The 18,365-nt window shown below is 33.0% G+C and overlaps 1 protein-coding gene across 4 annotated transcripts; it reads right to left on the reverse strand.

Annotated features, from left to right (window-relative positions):
* Nucleotides 1-2,696: 2,696 nt before the first annotated feature.
* On the reverse strand, nucleotides 2,697-18,111 carry LOC106059697 (COX assembly mitochondrial protein 2 homolog). Of its 4 annotated transcripts, none has more exons than XM_056036118.1 (4): nucleotides 17,970-18,111; nucleotides 4,860-4,965; nucleotides 3,332-3,403; nucleotides 2,697-2,976 (listed from the first exon to the last, which is right to left on the reverse strand). In XM_056036118.1, exons 2-4 carry the CDS (start codon nucleotides 4,938-4,940, stop codon nucleotides 2,905-2,907), a joined length of 225 nt encoding a protein of 74 aa, XP_055892093.1. In that variant the 5' UTR covers nucleotides 4,941-4,965; nucleotides 17,970-18,111; the 3' UTR covers nucleotides 2,697-2,904. The 4 variants fall into 4 exon arrangements, with proteins under 4 accessions (XP_055892093.1, XP_055892096.1, XP_055892094.1 ...); XM_056036121.1 differs by lacking the exon at nucleotides 17,970-18,111 and adding an exon at nucleotides 9,794-9,935; XM_056036119.1 differs by lacking the exon at nucleotides 17,970-18,111 and adding an exon at nucleotides 9,444-9,600.
* Between the last annotated feature and the right edge of the window lie 254 nt (nucleotides 18,112-18,365).

The following is an 18,365-nucleotide window of genomic DNA, read 5'->3' on the forward strand; positions in this document are numbered from 1 at the left end:
CAACGTTTGCCCAATACCGGCCAGATGAGGGTTCCACGCGGGCTTCATCTGGTCCCCCTAAATGAGCCCAGACTTGACCCTTATGGGCCCTATTTGGGCTTTCATTAATTGTCCCCAAAGGACCAAGTATCTCTGGCCCTGTTGGGGCCCACAAGTCCTTCCCCTTACTGGCCACACACGGGTTTCACAAGGGGATTTTCTGGGTCCCCTGACTGAGCTCAGACTCAGCCCTAAGGGCACCCGTTTGGGCCAATGTTCATTCCCCATATGGTTAGTATGGGCTGGTCCAGTTGGGGCCCTTAATGGGCCCAAAATCTTTGCTATCAGGGAAAATGATGCTTATTTCGGTAATGGGAGAATGTGGTGATTGTGTTTGTATATAGTATTGTAAACAGCACTTGAATCTTGGGCGTAAGATTTAAGGAATTCTATGTTTATTTATTATTATTTTATTGGTTGATTAGTTAAAGTTAAGTGACAACCCTTGAGATATTGTTATTGTTGTCAGAGGCCTTTTGTGATTGAATAGTAGACCTAATCGTATAATTACAGTACATTGGTACATCTATAAGGCAGTTTTGATAGTTTGATGTATATAATTTAGTAATTCAACTTTTGTTGGCGTTATCTATAGTTATTCCATTTGCTTTATTAAATAATATATATTCCGTTCTTAATACATCCCTTGTGTTTCTTTGAAGTGTTGAAATCATACGTTAAGTTAACGGTCATTTTTATTGTCATCATCATTAGACACAATCCAAAACCAAGCCTTGCGGCTAATTAGTGGAGGTATGAGAACTACTCCCACAGCAGCCTGTGAAATAGACTCCAATATTAAACCTCTTAAGTTAAGGCGCAACAGAGCAGCATTAGAAGCTATTGAGAGATATAGAAGGTTGGAGGACGATCATCCAAATAAATTACTAACACAGAGAAATAAGAAAAACAACAACAAAAAAGCAAAGGACTGTGATCCAACTTACTGACAAACTAGCCCTAAAACACCACCTACCCAATAACAGAAAAAAAAAACACCAGATTTTCAAACATTACACCCGGACTAAACTACAAGCAACCAACCATCAAAACACATTTACTAAATAACACCTTAACAAAAGAATCAAATCCACTGGAGCTCAAAGTTGGCACGCTTGAAACAATTGAAAGCTATCAAAAAACAGCTATCCATATTTATACAGACGGATCGGCTTTCAAAGCCACCATCAATGCTGGTCTTGGTGCCTTCCTGGTCTTCCCTAAAAATAAACACTTTGAGATAAGCGCACCCTGTGGCGATTACTGCTCAAACTTCCAAGCCGAAATTGAGGCAATTACCATAGCACTACAGACAGTGGAAAACAAATTATATGAAGGAGTGCAACCACCATGAGATATTGTTGTCTTTACAGACTCCCAATCTACTCTGCAAGCACTTAACAGCAGCACCTCAAACAGCCCAAGAGAGTTGACAACACTCATTGTGATAATCCATCAGATGATATCAAAATTAAATATCAATATCACACTACAGTGGATCCCTGGACACATTTGCATTCATGGGAAATGAAAAGCCATGATTCTTTCTCTGAGGGGGAATGGGGAGAGGTAAAAAAATGTTCAATTGTTTTTTTTAGTATTAACATTCTTTACTTATTAAGAGAAAAAAAAAAGCTCTATAAGTTGTATCAATGAGGTATTGTCTTTTTAGAAAAAGTTTTGTTTTTTTTTTACCTTACTTTTTTTTTTACTTAAGTTGTCAGCATAACAATGTAGGCCTACAGTAGTTCGGAGAAATTCGACTATTAGGATACAAAAAAATTGCGAAGAATCACATTAGAGGATACTTTATGAAATGTCTTCTTCATAGAGTTTTGGGTCAAAATTGTTGCAGACACCTCACGAGTAGGCCTATATGGTATACATTTTAATGTCTATATTAGGGGATAATAGAACTTCTTTTACTTAAAATAGTGAAATTATATTATGTTTTAATGTTATTTTACTTGGTTCATATTCAAAGATTGACAATTACAATAAATTATAAAATATTTTTTAGCTTGAGAAATAACTTGACAAGCTTTCCCCCCCCCCCTTTTTTTTTAATTAGGTGGTCCGGCCTTTCTAGTCCACTGTTTGCTGTTCTTTTTGAGCTAAGGAGATTCTCCATTTTATATTTGTATGACATTTGTGTGTCAGTTTCTCAAACATTGAATGTGTGCTGGTCTTGGATTGTTTGCTAGTAACCCATAGAACTAAATTTAAATACAGCAGTGCATAACATGCACACATTTTATTTGCTTTGTTCATAAATCAATAAAAATGTGATTACCCCAAAATATATGTGGCTTCAATGAGTATAATACAAAATGGGGCTCAAAAAACTATCTCAGAGATGGACAATAAGTAAAATGATTGGATTTTCATTTTTAAGGCTGCTTATGATACTTCTTTTCAAAATGTGTCACCCTATGTAATCATAGATGAATTTTAGCATTTAAGCAAATTCATAGCATATTAATCATATACCACATTTAAGAAGATAGCATTTGAACAAAGAACACATCAAAACAACATTTGAATAAAGCTTACTACTAAAAGATCACTTAAGCATAGGTCACTAAGCATAGGTCACTAAGCATAGGTCACTAATCTAAACAACAATTAGGTGAGAACAAAAGACTCAAACAAACCCACACATTAAAAAAACAAATTCAGTTTATTACAAAATTCACACATGCATTGTGAACTACTGGAGACGATGGAGTTTGATCACAATGATGATTACAAAATGACTTAAATAAATAATGCCTTCTACCTACACATATCATTCAATAAGTTCATATCCTGAATTAATCAAACATTCAACATCAGAGGCAAACAAATTAATAATTCAAAAATTATTCATGATGCTGACACTTCTTTTAATCTTCTGGCAGCTGATTTTTCTCTGTTCAATTGTCTCTTCAATTCTCGCTAAAAAATGAAAAAAAAAAAAATATGGCCACAATTGAAATACTGGTATAAAAAAAATACATTTCTTTTTTTATGTATAGAGAGAAGCATTTAAAAAAAATGATATCAATAAAAACACAATTTATCTCTTTCATGACTGTCAGACTGAGAGTTTCAAGTAAGAATCTTCATTGAAGGTAAAATTGTTTCATATGGGATTTGAATAAAGCTGGGTTATTTTCGTAGAGTGGAAGAAGATAGCATATAAAACCTATTACAGTTACTAATCTCCAATGAATATCTAAAATGTGAATAGACCAAAGGGTACTGAAATTCTGCTTCATGCTATAACAAGATCTATTTGAAATTTAACTACCTCATCATTCAAACATTTTGTCACTGCTCTATCAAAGTCATTGCAAACACCCATAAATTTTTTATAGGGATTCTGAAATAAAATAAAAAAAAAAAAGTGTTAGCCAATGGCAATAATATGTATAAAACTAAAAGTTGAGATTTAAAGCAAGAAAAACATAAAATACTGTACTATTTTTTTTAAAAAAAAAGCTTATAATAAGCGTAAACAATTTGTTTGGATCAGTCATGTAATAAAATTTGCAATAGATCTAGACTAACAATAATAATTCAGTACAATTAGAAATATTTTTACCAATTGTTTTTGTTTAGCACAATTTCATGCTTTTAGATTTCTCAGTGTGCTATGATTCTATCACTTGTCTGGACCAGTTGGGAAAGAGGAGGGGGGGGGGGAGGGGGTATCTGGGTGAATGTTACCATCATCACTTTTATTTTTTAAAACATGACTTTTTTATATGGCTTGAATTCAAACTCGAGGGATCAAGCCTCCTCAAGGGAACTTATTCAACTTATACCACCACATCTGTCAAGTACAATTTCTTTCCCTTGTTGGATAACAAACAAAATAATTGACTACCAGTACAATCAACACATTGGTAAATTTTTTAAACTGATTCTTGTGCTAAATTTTAGCTTGATTCGGGATTGAGTGTGGGAGATAATACATGTAAAAACTTTTACCATACAGACAGAGTGAGTTGATATAAGCTTTGTAAACAAAATAGGGTTTAAAGTACATTTTTCATAAAAACAAAAATAAAAAGTACTACTTAAAGCTTTCAATTCATATTTAAACTTTTTTTGGGCATTTGAAACTTTCATTATGTGTAAATTAATTGTTTATTACAACATACTTCTAAAGCATTGCAACAATAACTTATACTGTATGTCACCATTAAGTCTATCATTAGTCAATTGAAGAGTACTGGCTTACTAGATATGTAAAGTGATTAAAGCCCTGGTGAAAGAAAGACTATAGATAAAATAAGCTCAAGAGATGGTTGAGTTAACTCATTTAATTTGTTACTATCAGGTGTTCTGTACAACACACCTTAGAATAGTGCCAATGATGGTTGGGTTACTCTAAAGCAGCGGTTCTCAACCCTTTAAGCTCGGCGACCCTTTTTTACAACCCCCCACTCTGCCGCGACCCCCCCCGACACACACATACAGCAATAGAAGAGTATGCAATAACAATCCATATTTTTGATGGTCTTAAGTGACCCCTGGCAAATGGTCAATCGGGGTCGCGACCCACAGGTTGAGAACCCCTGCTCTAGAGTGTTTTAACATAGTAAGTAATCTTTGAAATTTAGGCATTATTTAGGATTACAATATAAGACCATTTATTCTTAAATAAGAACATTGATCAAATTCATAGCAACAAAAAACCCACAATGTATTGTAATGCAAAAAATGACCCACTGTGAATTGTAATATGACTTTACTGTAAACATCAACACCAAGGAGATAAATAGAAATCACTGAATCAAAAGTTTTATACAAAGTGTCTTTAGTCTACTTACATCTGCATGGCAGTTTTTTAAGGCAGCAATTAACTCATTACACTCAGGAGTATGTAGATGAGGTGATAAATCTGGATGCATTCTGAAATGTCTTCTTCACTGAAAGCTATAGGTTAAAAATAATATGGACAGAAGTAAAGATTCTGAATTATTGTCTAAAATGTATACATTGATACTATGCATTATATAAATGTCTTCCGTGCTGAATTCACTTTGAACTGTCCCAAATTCGAACTCTACCCACTTTCATTCCCTGCAGCTTCTGCAGGAGTTTTGGGATAGGATATAAAAATTTTTCATCTCTTAAGATCTAAATTTTACAAATACAGAAGTCAACAAGTAACTAACTTTATCAACCTAGGTAAACCAAAAAGGGGCCTTATACAGTGGAATCCAGATACTCTGAACATGCATAAATCAAAGTTCTGCTTAATTTAAATTTGCTTTATTATTGTTTTTTTTTCTTGCTGTGTGCTAATAGAAAAAAAATGTGAGCAAATATAAAATACCCTCATGTTTGAAGACTTCACATACAACAGAAGTAACCATCTATATTATTCATATTAATAAATTATATATATATAGGTTAATAGGTCAAGGGAAATAGATCTAGAGTCTAGGTTAATATGGCAAAGTATACAAGTCAAAAATGGTAAAAATCATAAGTTAATAGGGGAAAAAAAATACCCCCTCCCCAGTGACTGTCATTAGTCTGATTAGTGTGATGGGCCTCCACAGTACTGAGAACATTACATGTAACGTGGTGAGGAAAAAAGGCTCCCTAAGCCTACCCAATGCAATTGATACTAGAATCTATAAATACTATCTATTTCTAGATTAGATCTAACAATCAGTGGCATCACTGGGGGGTGCGAGTGACACCCAAGTGAGAAAAATGCACTTTTGCAATAGAAGACAATTAAAAAAATAAATGTCAGTGGCTAGATACCAGAACATGTTTATGCCTACATTTTTTTCTGCTTAAAATACTTTTGGTTAAAATGTCATCAAAATGTCCAAGAAGTTACACCATACTTTATACCTCCAGCAAAACGTTAAACTGTGGTTTGAGCTATATACCAGTTGCATGGATATGAACTCGATTTGATTTAAAGAACTATTTTCATCAAAGCACCACAATATCAGGAAGCCAAACTATAGTCAGTGTTTATTAAATGACAAAAGTCTATAGACATATAGGTGTCGAAAAAAAGCACAAGACATTTGAAGAATATTAAGTCTTTGAAAACTGGAAAACATTGGCAGCCAGACTTACAAAAGAAAAAAAATGACTAAGAAATTATTGCTAGCGTTTATGTAAAAATAAAACAAAAATGGAGGGACATCTTGAATGGGTTGCTTGATATCACATTGTATCTAGCAAAGCAGAATTTGATATTTCATTTCCATATTAACAATTAGTATTTATTGTATAAAGGGAATTTTCTTGTGATGCGTTATCCAAATATGTCCCAGTATTGAAATAACACTTGTGTTATATGGGTGAAAAGCAGCAATGCACTAAAAACTCAGATTGAGTTTATAAATATAATTGTTAAGCAAACTATGTAAAAGATACATACTTTTCAGAGACATTAAGGTTACAAAATACTTTGATATATAACTGCATATAAAAACACCTGAATTATCATACACTGCTGAGATGTTCGAACGTAAAATTTATAGATTTGAAAAGGAACAACCAGATCAGTTCTGTTTTTAAAATGTATTAAGGTGGATGAACTTGACTTTATGATGTGTCGAGCTCAGAGATCTAACAATGAAGATCTATCTGGAAGAGTACAAGCGATTGTATGAACCATGACAAAATTTATTTTTAATTAGGGGTGCACTGGATAGTACTTTTTGATATTCGCCCGGAGTCGAATATTGCCGAATAGTAAAATATGATTTTCGGCCGAAGCCGGATACCTACATGTCTTGAAAATAGCTTGTGTTGTTGAACATTTTGCAAAACTGTTAAATAACATACCTATATCCGTGTTAATTTTTTTTCCTTTTATATACCTTATTGTTTTAAAATCTGTTACTGATTGATGAATTAAAGCTTAACAGTATTTATAAACAGACCTAATTAACTAATCTGTGTTGCATGAGTGTGTTTATGTACAAGGCCACCAACTGTAAAGGATGTGGGGAAGGGTCAATGTAAAATATGTAAGTATATATTTTACTAGTTAATAATATAAATCTCTCAAAAGTAAAGTGCAATCTGGCTTGTATAGTGGGTGGATGTATGTATTCATGAATTTCAGACCAACAGCTGATCATCAGCATCAGGCTTGTAATTTAAAGTCCAAGGACCGGTTCTGGTTCTGGCTTCAAGGGCTTAATACTGATAGTGGCTGTTTGTTAATAGTTGGAATCTGAAGCGTTGTAGGTCAATATTTATTGTTTTAGATTAATTCATTTGTGGCAAATGATATTTTATTAACAGCGGGAACATCAATTATACCTATTTATAGTTTGAACCTTAGATGGTGCCAAAGCATAGATTTAATATTAGTCTGTAGGCCTATTATTGATATCTGTTTAGATCTACAGTTGTATAGAACTAAGAGCATTAGGAAAACCAACAATAGAAGAAAAAAACTCCTCCACACCCTCAATCCCTACCAAAAAAGCATAAATGGACTGTGTGTTCGACTGATTTTAACAACCTGGTCAGATAGACGTAGTGAGCTTACACATGTAGTCCTAGTGAAGTGTATATAGTTGATGGTGTTGACCATCACGCTTTTTTTTTTTCCTTGGGCATACACAATAGTGTTGAGTAGTCAGGCAAATAAAGATAACACATTGGCATGGTCAGTCAAGCATGTAGATAGATTATATCCATACATTAGTTACAGGCTGTTACAGGGGTCAAGTGTTTCTTAACATTCCAGCATATTTTTTCTTTGTTGGCTAGATCTAATAGTGGTGCTTTAGATCAATTTATTTTTTTGCGATTTTACTTTACTGTAAAGTTTTCCTTTATATATTAAGTCAATAGAATTAAACAATGAAATTAGCTTTCTTTCTAAAGGTTTTTTTAATACAAGGCAAAAAAAAAAATACACACACATCTTTGTTTTATTTTATTGTGCAACGTATGTAAGAAACATCTTCCTTAATTGCTACTCATTTTATCGTGGTTTCTGTAACTGTTACAAAAGGGCACAATAGTAACCCTTATATTGTTGGCCTTTCGCCTGCATGTTATGGTATGTAAGTGTTACCTCTGTTTATCTGAAAAAGCGGAGGCGCCTAACAATATTAATAGAAATATAGGTAGGCCTACTACGGTATAGTTTTACTATCCGGCAGTGATATTCAGCCGAAGCCGAATATCGCTGAATAGTGAAAAATTGCAAAATATTCGACCAAAGCGACTATCCTGTGCATCCCTATTTTTAATGGATGTGTAGACCATTCACTCAGTTTATGTCATCAACATTCTTTTTCAGAAAATGCTTTAATTTTCTTTTTTTGGCACCAATGAAATAATTTTTTTTGCTCTGAAACTAAAGAGTTGACTATTAAAAAAATGGTGGCCAAGCTAGAGGTGTTTAAATTTTTCCTTTATCAAAAGTATGTTACATCTTATATTTTAATACATAAAAATAAATCAATGAAATTGGGGATGGGTGTGTGATAACACCATGACTTGGCATGAGCTGACAGCACCATTAGGTGACACCCAGCCAAGTGATGCCACTGCTAACATGTACAATGACATGTCATTTATCTATCCACAGACAGCAATAAATAATATATTTTATAACTTAAAATTATAAGTAGATCTATATTTTACTAATATAGCTCTATTATTATAATTAATCTAATAACTATATATTTTTGGAATTTAGATCTAGAATAATTTACCAATCTAGATATATCTAGATCTAGATCTAATGATCTATTTCTATTACTAGATTTATAGTGACTATAGTATAATAACTATAATTTATAATACATTCCACTAGATTAGTAGATTCTAGATCTAGAATTAGTAGAAAATTCTATTATAAGATCTAAATCTATATAAAAATAATATTAAATACAGTTATAGATCTAAAAAAATATGATTACCGGTATTTAGAGTCTAGTAACTAGTATTATAAAATATAATTAACCAATAATTTTGAATAACCAAATCTAGTCTAGAATCTAGGCCAATCATTGAATCATCAATCATTTGAATCATAATCAATGTTAACTTGTTAAGACGTTATTTAAGACTTATTTGCCTGCCTTTGGTATCTTTAATTACTTTAAATCTTTAATTAAGTTTAATCACTTTAATCTTAGTTAATCAGAAGCAGTGGCCAATCTAGATCTATAGTAGTTTATTTATTTCGGACATTATATGAATTCGGACATTCGCTGTTTTTTGTGGTCATTAAATAATTATTTTAATATGTATTATAAAACTAGCGCGCTGTATAATGTGCTTGTCCATTTTCCCAATGATTCTGGCCCAATTTCCTTCAACTTAGCTGTCTTTTTATGTAAGAAAAACGAATTTCAAATTTGTTAGTCAGGTTGTTGTTTTTTCCTATGTTACCCGGATGACTTTACCTCTTCCTAGAGTTAAAGGGAAACTCCGATGGTTTTGACAATTTTTGATATAATATGTGTTTTGATTTACAGATAATGAATATATTCTTCTTTTTTTTTAAATTTGCAATAATAACTTAGTAATTGATGTTTTTCTGACGTAATTTTCCTGCGCATCCAAAAACAGTCACTTTCACCGGGTTTCTATGTGACGTCACAAAGGTGTTTTAATCTATTGACTTATTCATATTGTATAACAGGAGACCATACAGCAAAGTTTACATTCTCGTAAAAGAAATATATCTTTGTCTATGCAGCTAGATCTAGGATCTTGTAAGCAAAGAAAAAATGCGTATTAAAAGTAGATTTACATGCTTGACTAATCACGGCAGTGTGTATTTTCTCGCCAGACCACTCAACACACAACAAACACTATAGCTTGGTTGTCTTGTCATGACCGACTACACGTAGTCTCGACTAGCCTTACACTGACCAGCTTGTTCGAATCATTCAGACACACAATCTATTTACTTCTTGGGATAGGGAGAGGCTTAGATGAAAATGTTACTTTTTTTTTCTCGAGTTGGTTATCCTAATGTTTTTGGATCTATCTATACATGTTTATATATATAACTGTATCATAGCTCTGGACTAGGCCGTCACTAAGCCTAACAGCTACTGTAAGAATGAAGCGATACGATTGGTTAAATCAAGTTTCTCTTTCAGTATTGTTTAGGGAAGTGACGCATGAAATAACTTAAAACAAAATCTCGCAGAACCCCGTTTTTTGGGGGGGGCGTGAAGAATTTTCTGTCTAATTTATTAAATATAAAATTTTCTGAGCATTTAAATAAAAAATAATATAATGTTTACTATTACAACTTTTTACGCAGAATTTAAATAAGTCAATAACTAAAATTTGAAAAACTATCGGAGTTTCCCTTTAAGACTATATTTTTTGATTGGCTAAGTCTATACTAATGAGCCCGGCAATATTTATTCTGTTTTTGGAGCTAATTTATTTGATTCATAAGCCAAGTTTTCTAATTCTATACCCAAAAAAAATTAATACGGTGTCCGAATTAAATTACGATTTTCTTACCAAAATTTATTTCGGACAGCCAGTTTTGGACATCAATAAAAATGATCTTGTATTATATTTTTTTCGTTTGTTGTTGTTTTTTTAAAATAGAGAATAAATGGGCAAATGTTTGGAGTGAGCTTGGTACATTGAATGAAGTTAAATGCTTAGATCTAGACCTACTAGATAGATCTAGATTAATGTAGAGAGAATATAGAGGATTCAGTTAGCAAGAATGGCTATCGTAACCTGTAGGGGCCTACTATACTACAAAAGATCATCTGTATTAGAAATTTATTAAATTAATAAACAAAAAAAAACACAAACATTCAACACACATCTAATCATGCAAACCCCAAACATTCAACACACATAAAATAAACAAACATAAAATAAGTCTAAAAGTCTGTGCAGAAATCACTATTCCAGTGACCTAATTTTGGTAGAATAAGTGTGTTCATATTTTTATTTTTTGTGTTCGTATTTATGCATAGTTTGAAAACATCGTAATGATTTCATGCGAGGGGCTATGCCTAGGGATCTTAAAATTTAGTTAATGTTAATATAGAATTAAAATCTGAGTTTATTGATGCCTAACTATAGAGACTGTCCGAAATAAATTATGGTGTCCGGAATCAAATAATGTGGGTCAAATGTGTCAGAATTAAATGAAAACACACGGCCTCTTTGACCTTAAATATAAATAACAAATATAGGTTTGCGGAACAAATATAAGTAGTCATCCTTATTCTCCTTTAACTAAAGAAGATTTTGATACGTCATTTTCTTTTCTATGTCAAACCATTGTAAAATAATGCGCAGTCAAAGTCAAACTTTCAAATTTGGGCCTATAGGTGTCCGAATAGCATAAACTACTCTAGAGTAACTTACATCTATCGAACACCTTCGTTTTAAGGTACTTATCGAACACCCCATTGTATTTTTAAAAATTCTCCTTTATTTCGATGATTATAAAGAAACTAGTCAATTCTTATTGTGCATCGTCCATTTCTTTATAGTTAAGTTATAATTAGTTTCATTTTCACCCGAGGATCATTTTTTTACTTATATTCAAAGTGCATTGGTAATATTGGTATACAAATTTCACATTTTTTGAACTCTTGGGAAGAGTGGAGTGAGTCTCGGGTTAAGGGTATTTTTTAATGCTAATGATGCTTCAGCTCAAAAAAACTATATAAAGAAATATTTACAACTATTTATTTGAAAGTGTCCTTTGTTACCTAAACATGAAAATTGAGGTTTAAAAAGGGGGTGTTCGATAATAGCAGTTTTTATATAAGCAATCTCAGCTTCGTAAGATACGAACACCATTTTAATGTTAAAAATAAACATCAAAGGGATATAACCCAAAGAAGACAAAATATTTAAATTATATATTTTTTAATTGTTATTTTTTAAAATAATGTAATGCAAAGTACAGATATAAATTAATCATATGTTACAATTTGTATCAGCTATTTGTGGTTTGCCGTAAATGTGCTATATTTTTTTAAGTAAACAGATTTACATCGATATGCACTAATTGTACCCATTTTGAAAGCTTGATTTTATGACACATATATTATAGCTTGATGCTAATAGCATCCGTGCTCCGCTTACGTGAGGAACAGAGTGGAATGTATTCAGTTGTTGTTTCTTTTTCAGATGCCCCATTCTATTAACTTCTGAATTTGCCCCATTCTATTAACTTCTGAATTTGCCCCATTCTATTAACTTCTGAATTAGGCCCTATGTGTTATAAACCAATACCTAGCGCTTGTGCTTGATGTGAAGAGATATTAATAAAACGAAAGGGCAAAGGGGGGGGGGGTATAGAATGCAGATATGGTATTTTGAAATAAAAATGTCTTGGGCAGGTAAAAAAAAAAAGGTCGGGGGGTGGGGGAGAGAAACAGTCAAGACACTGTATCCAGAGATCATAAATAATTGATCGACCATTAGAATGTGACGTCAGCCTCAAATACATAGAGTCAGTTGTGCTTCTCGATCTAGACGTGTGGCGCCGAGTCTATAAAATTATATATATATTTTTTTGCCATAAAGTATGATAAAGCTCATAATGCGCTACAAAGACACTCCTTTGAAACATCACAAATACACAAAATAATAACAATAACGCATTTAACCACTATCTTATTCTGCCTACACCCCCTTATCCGCGCTTCCACTCTCCAACATTCACACTTTTTCAGTGCAAAGTAACAACGTAAATTTCAAGACTCAATCCAAACGCAGCCACCAGACTAACACACAACAAAAAAAAAAGGTCAGTGATAGCGTAACACACAGGTGTAAACCAGGCCATCAACACAGCCCCAAAACATTGTTCAAGTTGTAGTAAGAACAATGTTGAGGGGAAAGGGGGAGGAGCCATCAGTCGAGTACCTACGGTCAAGCCGCTAATTAGGTCACAAACACTAGGCATGATAGATACGTAGTATATATAGATATGTTGTGTGTGTGTGTGTGTGACAAATACTAAGCGTGCTCTAAAATACGGTGTTTTTTTTTTGTTTTTTTTTTGGTCAACCAGGTGGTTTAGGGAGGGCAGATTTATCTACATCTATAGGTAACACAGCTTGCAAGCTACCATAGCTTTTCAGCACACACACCCTTTCCAGCCCGGATCGAAAAATATCTAGCACTGACTTTTGGGCTGTTACATACACTGAGCGTGCTAGATCGGCGGCTAGTTACGTAGGGCCGCGTACCGTATGTTTTGTTTTTAGGTCAACCAAGTAAACTGTTGTGTCCTGCAATGACTTGGGGAGGGCGGGATTATCTATTGGCTACCAAAGCTTATTAGGCTCTCCCTCAAATAAATAATATCTGGATTTAATTTATTAATGGCCTTATGTCTCAAAATAGCTTAGACCTAAATAAGTACTACGGTAATGCCTTACTGGGCTTAGCACCGTCAGTTTCTAAGCAGAGCTGATCAGTAATAGATTCCTTTGATGTGGACCATTTGAAAATGACTAAAAATCTGTCTTTCTTGACATGGCGTAAAAAGAAAATGATATAAATAAAAAAAATATAGATTATAACACTTTTGAAACACCATACTTTTCACAAAATTTTAAGATTATAACACTTTTAAAACACCATACTTCTCGTGTGTTCGATAAGTTCTTAATATGTTCGATAAGATAAGATAAAGCTAAAAAAGTGTTTGATAATTTAAGCTTTGGAAATCATCAACCTGACCCATTTTAACATCAAATATAAGTTTAACTATGAGTAGTAATAGAATAAAACATGTCTACTTTTTAAGAAAAATGAATGAGGAGTTCACAGATACAATCAGTTTTTTTCTCGGTCTAATTTTTACGGAGATACACAAATTCAAACATAAAAAATGTCGGCAAATGAGCTTAACTTGTTCGATAAACTTAAGTTACTGTATATAGATCTAGTACTAATCTAGCTAGATCTATTCTAGAGTAACTTACATCTATCGAACACCTTCGTTTTAAGGTACTTATCGAACACCCCATTGTATTTTTTTTAAATTCTCCTTTATTTCGATGATTATAAAAAAACTAGTCCATTCTTATTGTGCATCGTCCATTTCTTTATAGTTAAGTTATAATTAGTTTCATTTTCACCCGAGGATCATTTTTTTACTTATATTCAAAGTGCATTGGTAATATTGGTATACAAATTTCACATTTTTTGAACTCTTGGGAAGAGTGGAGTGAGTCTCGGGTTAAGGGTATTTTTTAATGCTAATGATGCTTCAGCTCAAAAAAACTATATAATACGCTTCTAATTAGGCTGAGAAATATTTACAACTATTTATTTGAAAGTGTCCTTTGTTACCTAAACATGAAAATTGAGGTTTAAAAAGGGGGTGTTCGATAATAGCAGTTTTTATATAAGCAATCTTAGCTTCGTAAGATATCGAACGCCATTTTAATGTTAAAAATAAACATCAAAGGGATATAACCCAAAGAAGACAAAATATTTAAATTATATATTTTTTAATTGTTATTTTTTAAAATAATGTAATGCAAAGTACAGATATAAATTAATCATATGTTACAATTTGTATCAGCTATTTGTGGTTTACCGTAAATGTGCTATATTTTTTTAAGTAAATAGATTTACATCGATATGCACTAATTGTACCCATTTTAAAAGCTTGATTTTATGACACATATATTATAGTTTGATGCTAATAGCACCTATGCGTGTGCACCGGTAGGAACAGAATGGAATGTATTCAGTTATTGTTTCTTTTTCAGATGCCCCATTCTATTAACTTCTGAATTTGCCCCATTCTATTAACTTCTGAATTATGTGTTATAAACTAATACCTAGCGCATGTGCTTGATGTGAAGAGATATTAATAAAACGAAAGGGCAAAGGGGAAGGTATAGAATGCAGATATGGTATTTTGAATTAAAAATGTCTTGGGCTGGTAAAAAAGAAAAGGTCGGGGGGTGGGGGAGAGAAACAGTCAAGACACTGTATCCAGAGATCATCAATAATTGATCGACCATTAGAATTTGACGTCAGCCTCAAATACAAGAGTCAGTTGTGCTTCTCGATCTAGACGTGTGGCGCCGGGTCTATAAAATTATATATATATATATATATATATATATATATATATATATATATATATATATATATATATATATATATATATTTGCCATAAAGTATGATAAAGCTCATAATGCGCTACAAAGACACTCCTTTGAAACATCACAAATACACAAAATAATAACAATAACACATTTAACCACTCTCTTATTCTGCCTACACCCCCTTACCCGCGCTTCCACTCTCCAACATTCACACTTTTTCAGTGCAAAGTAACAACGTAAATATCAAGACTCAATCCAAACGCAGCCACCAGACTAACACACCAAAAACAAAAAAAAAATGGTCAGTGATAGCGTAACACACAGGTGTAAACCAGGCCATCAACACGGCCCCAAAACATTGTTCAAGTTGTAGTAAGAACAATGTTGAGGGGAAAGGGGGAGGAGCCATCAGTCGAGTACCTACGGTCAAGCCGCTAATTAGGTCACAAACACTAGGCATGATAGATACGTAGTATATATAGATATGTTGTTTGTGTGTGTGTGTGACAAATACTAAGCGTGCTCTAAAATACGGTGTTTTTTTTTGTTTTTTTTTTTGGTCAACCAGGTGGTTTAGGGAGGGCGGATTTATCTACATCTATAGGTAACACAGCTTGCAAGCTACCATAGCTTTTCAGCACCCCCCCCCCTTCCCCGCCCAGATCGAAAAATATCTAGCACTGACTTTTGGGCTGTTACATACACTGAGCGTGCTAGATCGGCGGCTAGTTACGAAGGGCCGCGTACCGTATGTTTTGTTTTTAGGTCAACCAAGTAAACTGTTGTGTCCTGCAATGACTTGGGGAGGGCGGGATTATCTATTGGCTACCAAAGCTTATTAGGCTCTCCCTCAAATAAATAATATCTGGATTTAATTTATTAATGGCCTTATGTCTCAAAATAGCTTAGACCTAAATAAGTACTACGGTAATGCGTTACTGGGCTTAGCACCGTCAGTTTCTAAGCAGAGCTGATCAGTGATAGATTCCTTCGATGTGGACCATTTGAAAATGACTAAAAATCTGTCTTTCTTGATATGGCGTAAAAAGAAAATGATATAAAAAAAATATAGATTATAACACTTTTGAAACACCATACTTTTCACAAAATTTTAAGATTATAACACTTTTAAAACACCATACTCCTCGTGTGTTCGATAAGTTCTTAATATGTTCGATAAGATAAGATAAAGGTAAAAAAGTGTTCGATAATTTAAGCTTTTGAAATCATCAACCTGACCCATTTTAACATCAAATATAAGTTTAACTATGAGTAGTAATAGAATAAAACATGTCTACTTTTTAAGAAAAATGGACGAGGAGTTCACAGATACAATCAGTTTTTTTCTAGGTCTAATTTTTACGGAGATACACAAATTCAAACAAAAAAAATGTCGGCGAATGAGCTTAACTTGTTCGATAAACGTAAGTTACTGTAGCTAGATCTAGATACTAGATCTAGAGTCTATATAAATATAATCTTTTTATAGCCTATATAGTAGATTCTTATATTAGGCACACCATATTCGGGAACTAGGTCAAATTTTTATTTTATTTTTTTATTTGGTGACGGTTTAACTTACAAAAAAACTGAAAGCAGATTCTTATTCTGCAACCAAAGGACTATAAAAATAGCTGTGTTTCTTTGAATTACCACTCATAGTCAAGATTTTATTTTAAAATAAATCAGGTCACTTCATGCTCCTATAATAAACGCAGTTTTTGTGCTTTCTCCTTTAGCGCACATCGAGCACCGTTAAGAAACACCACTATATTATTGCTAATAAATTATATCTGTGTTAATTAAAAATTATTTAGATTGTATTAAAAGAAATAGATTCACTTCTGCAATATGTATTTATAGTATTTTGTCTCTTTATATATGCCTACCTATATAATCTATGTGTAGAAACAGACAGAAATAAATCTCTATAAATCATAGATCTATAAATTAATTATTATAATTTAATAAACATGATATTTTCAACTAGGCTACATGTATTCTCTGTTTCTTTTAATTCCCATCCAAGGACCCTCTTCTTTTCATATTTTGGATGTTCGTTTTGTTACACCTTAACATCCCCTCCCTCCCATAGATGCTTATAATTCTTTTCATGACTCTCTCCCCCTTCCCTCCACTGCCTGTATGATAGGTTGTGACACAACAGGCTTAGTGTATACCTCTCCTCACCACCAGCTCTCGCCTGGTGTGATCACCTGCAGTGGGCATGGTCTCTGGCTTCAAATTAGCAGCCCGCACTTTTTCTTTCATTCATAAATTATATATTCTAGATATCTCGATCTAGGTCACTTTTATTCATTGAAAAAATCATAGATTTATTAATCCCAGTAATATTTCTTATTACGATTTTGCCTTGTGCACTATAGGAGAATGTGTTAAATTCATTATTAATGTTGAAACACCTCCTTTTTTAATTTTATTTAACAGCTTACGGAATAAATGTGATTGAAATGTCTTTCTTAAGATTTTTGGAAGCTTATTTTGATAGATCCACCAGCCTACGATCAAACAGGCTCATAATATAGCCTTCATCCCTTATATGGGTATGAATTGCCGGGGAAGGTTTATACAATAGCTTTACATACTTGGTTACCGAGAATCTAAAAAACTGCCATCTGCTTTGGAAAAGCGGAACAAAAATATAGGAACTTATCTAAAATTGGACATGCACTGTCCCGAAACATCGTTTTTAGCTCCAAACATAAAAATAAGTTAATTATAAACAAAAAAAGCGACGTGTTTCTTAAAGGAGAATTTGATGAGCTGTGCCTAATATAAGAAGCTACTATAGTTAGTAGGTAATTAAATACATCGATCACTATCTTAAATTACTTGCTAGATCTACTTAGATCTATATATCTAAATCTAGAGTAGATTCCAGTAGATCTAAAAGGTCAAAACATCTGGATCTGGTCTTAGAAACTGTAAGGACGAAAAATATAAATAAAAAAAATTGTTACAAAACGGAAAAGGGGGGGGGGACACACTGACCTATATAATGTTAATACATAGAAATCGTAAACTATATTATTTTTTTTTAGATCTATATATTTATAGACTATAGTCTATATAGAATCTATAATAGGCTTAAAGACACATTTGAGGCCAAAAGAAAATCCGCTGCCGAGGACAGATGCAGATGGCGAAAAGAAAATCTTAATCGACAACCGGCGGACAATGGTTATGCTGCCCTAAATGTGGCAAAATATGTAGGTCCAGTGGCATAGC

The sequence above is a fragment of the Biomphalaria glabrata genome, chromosome 7, assembly GCF_947242115.1.
Source record: "Biomphalaria glabrata chromosome 7, xgBioGlab47.1, whole genome shotgun sequence".
Lineage (NCBI taxonomy): Eukaryota > Metazoa > Mollusca > Gastropoda > Planorbidae > Biomphalaria > Biomphalaria glabrata.

Excerpts from the sequence above, each read along its gene's own strand:
- LOC106059697 (XM_056036118.1), bottom strand. The coding sequence starts at position 4,940 with ATGCATCCAGATTTATCACCTCATCTACATACTCCTGAGTGTAATGAG. Across the intron at positions 3,404-4,859 it reads TAAAAAACTGCCATGCAGAT|AATCCCTATAAAAAATTTAT; the intron begins GTAAGTAGACTA and ends ATTTTATTTCAG. Across the intron at positions 2,977-3,331 it reads CAAAATGTTTGAATGATGAG|CGAGAATTGAAGAGACAATT; the intron begins GTAGTTAAATTT and ends TTCATTTTTTAG.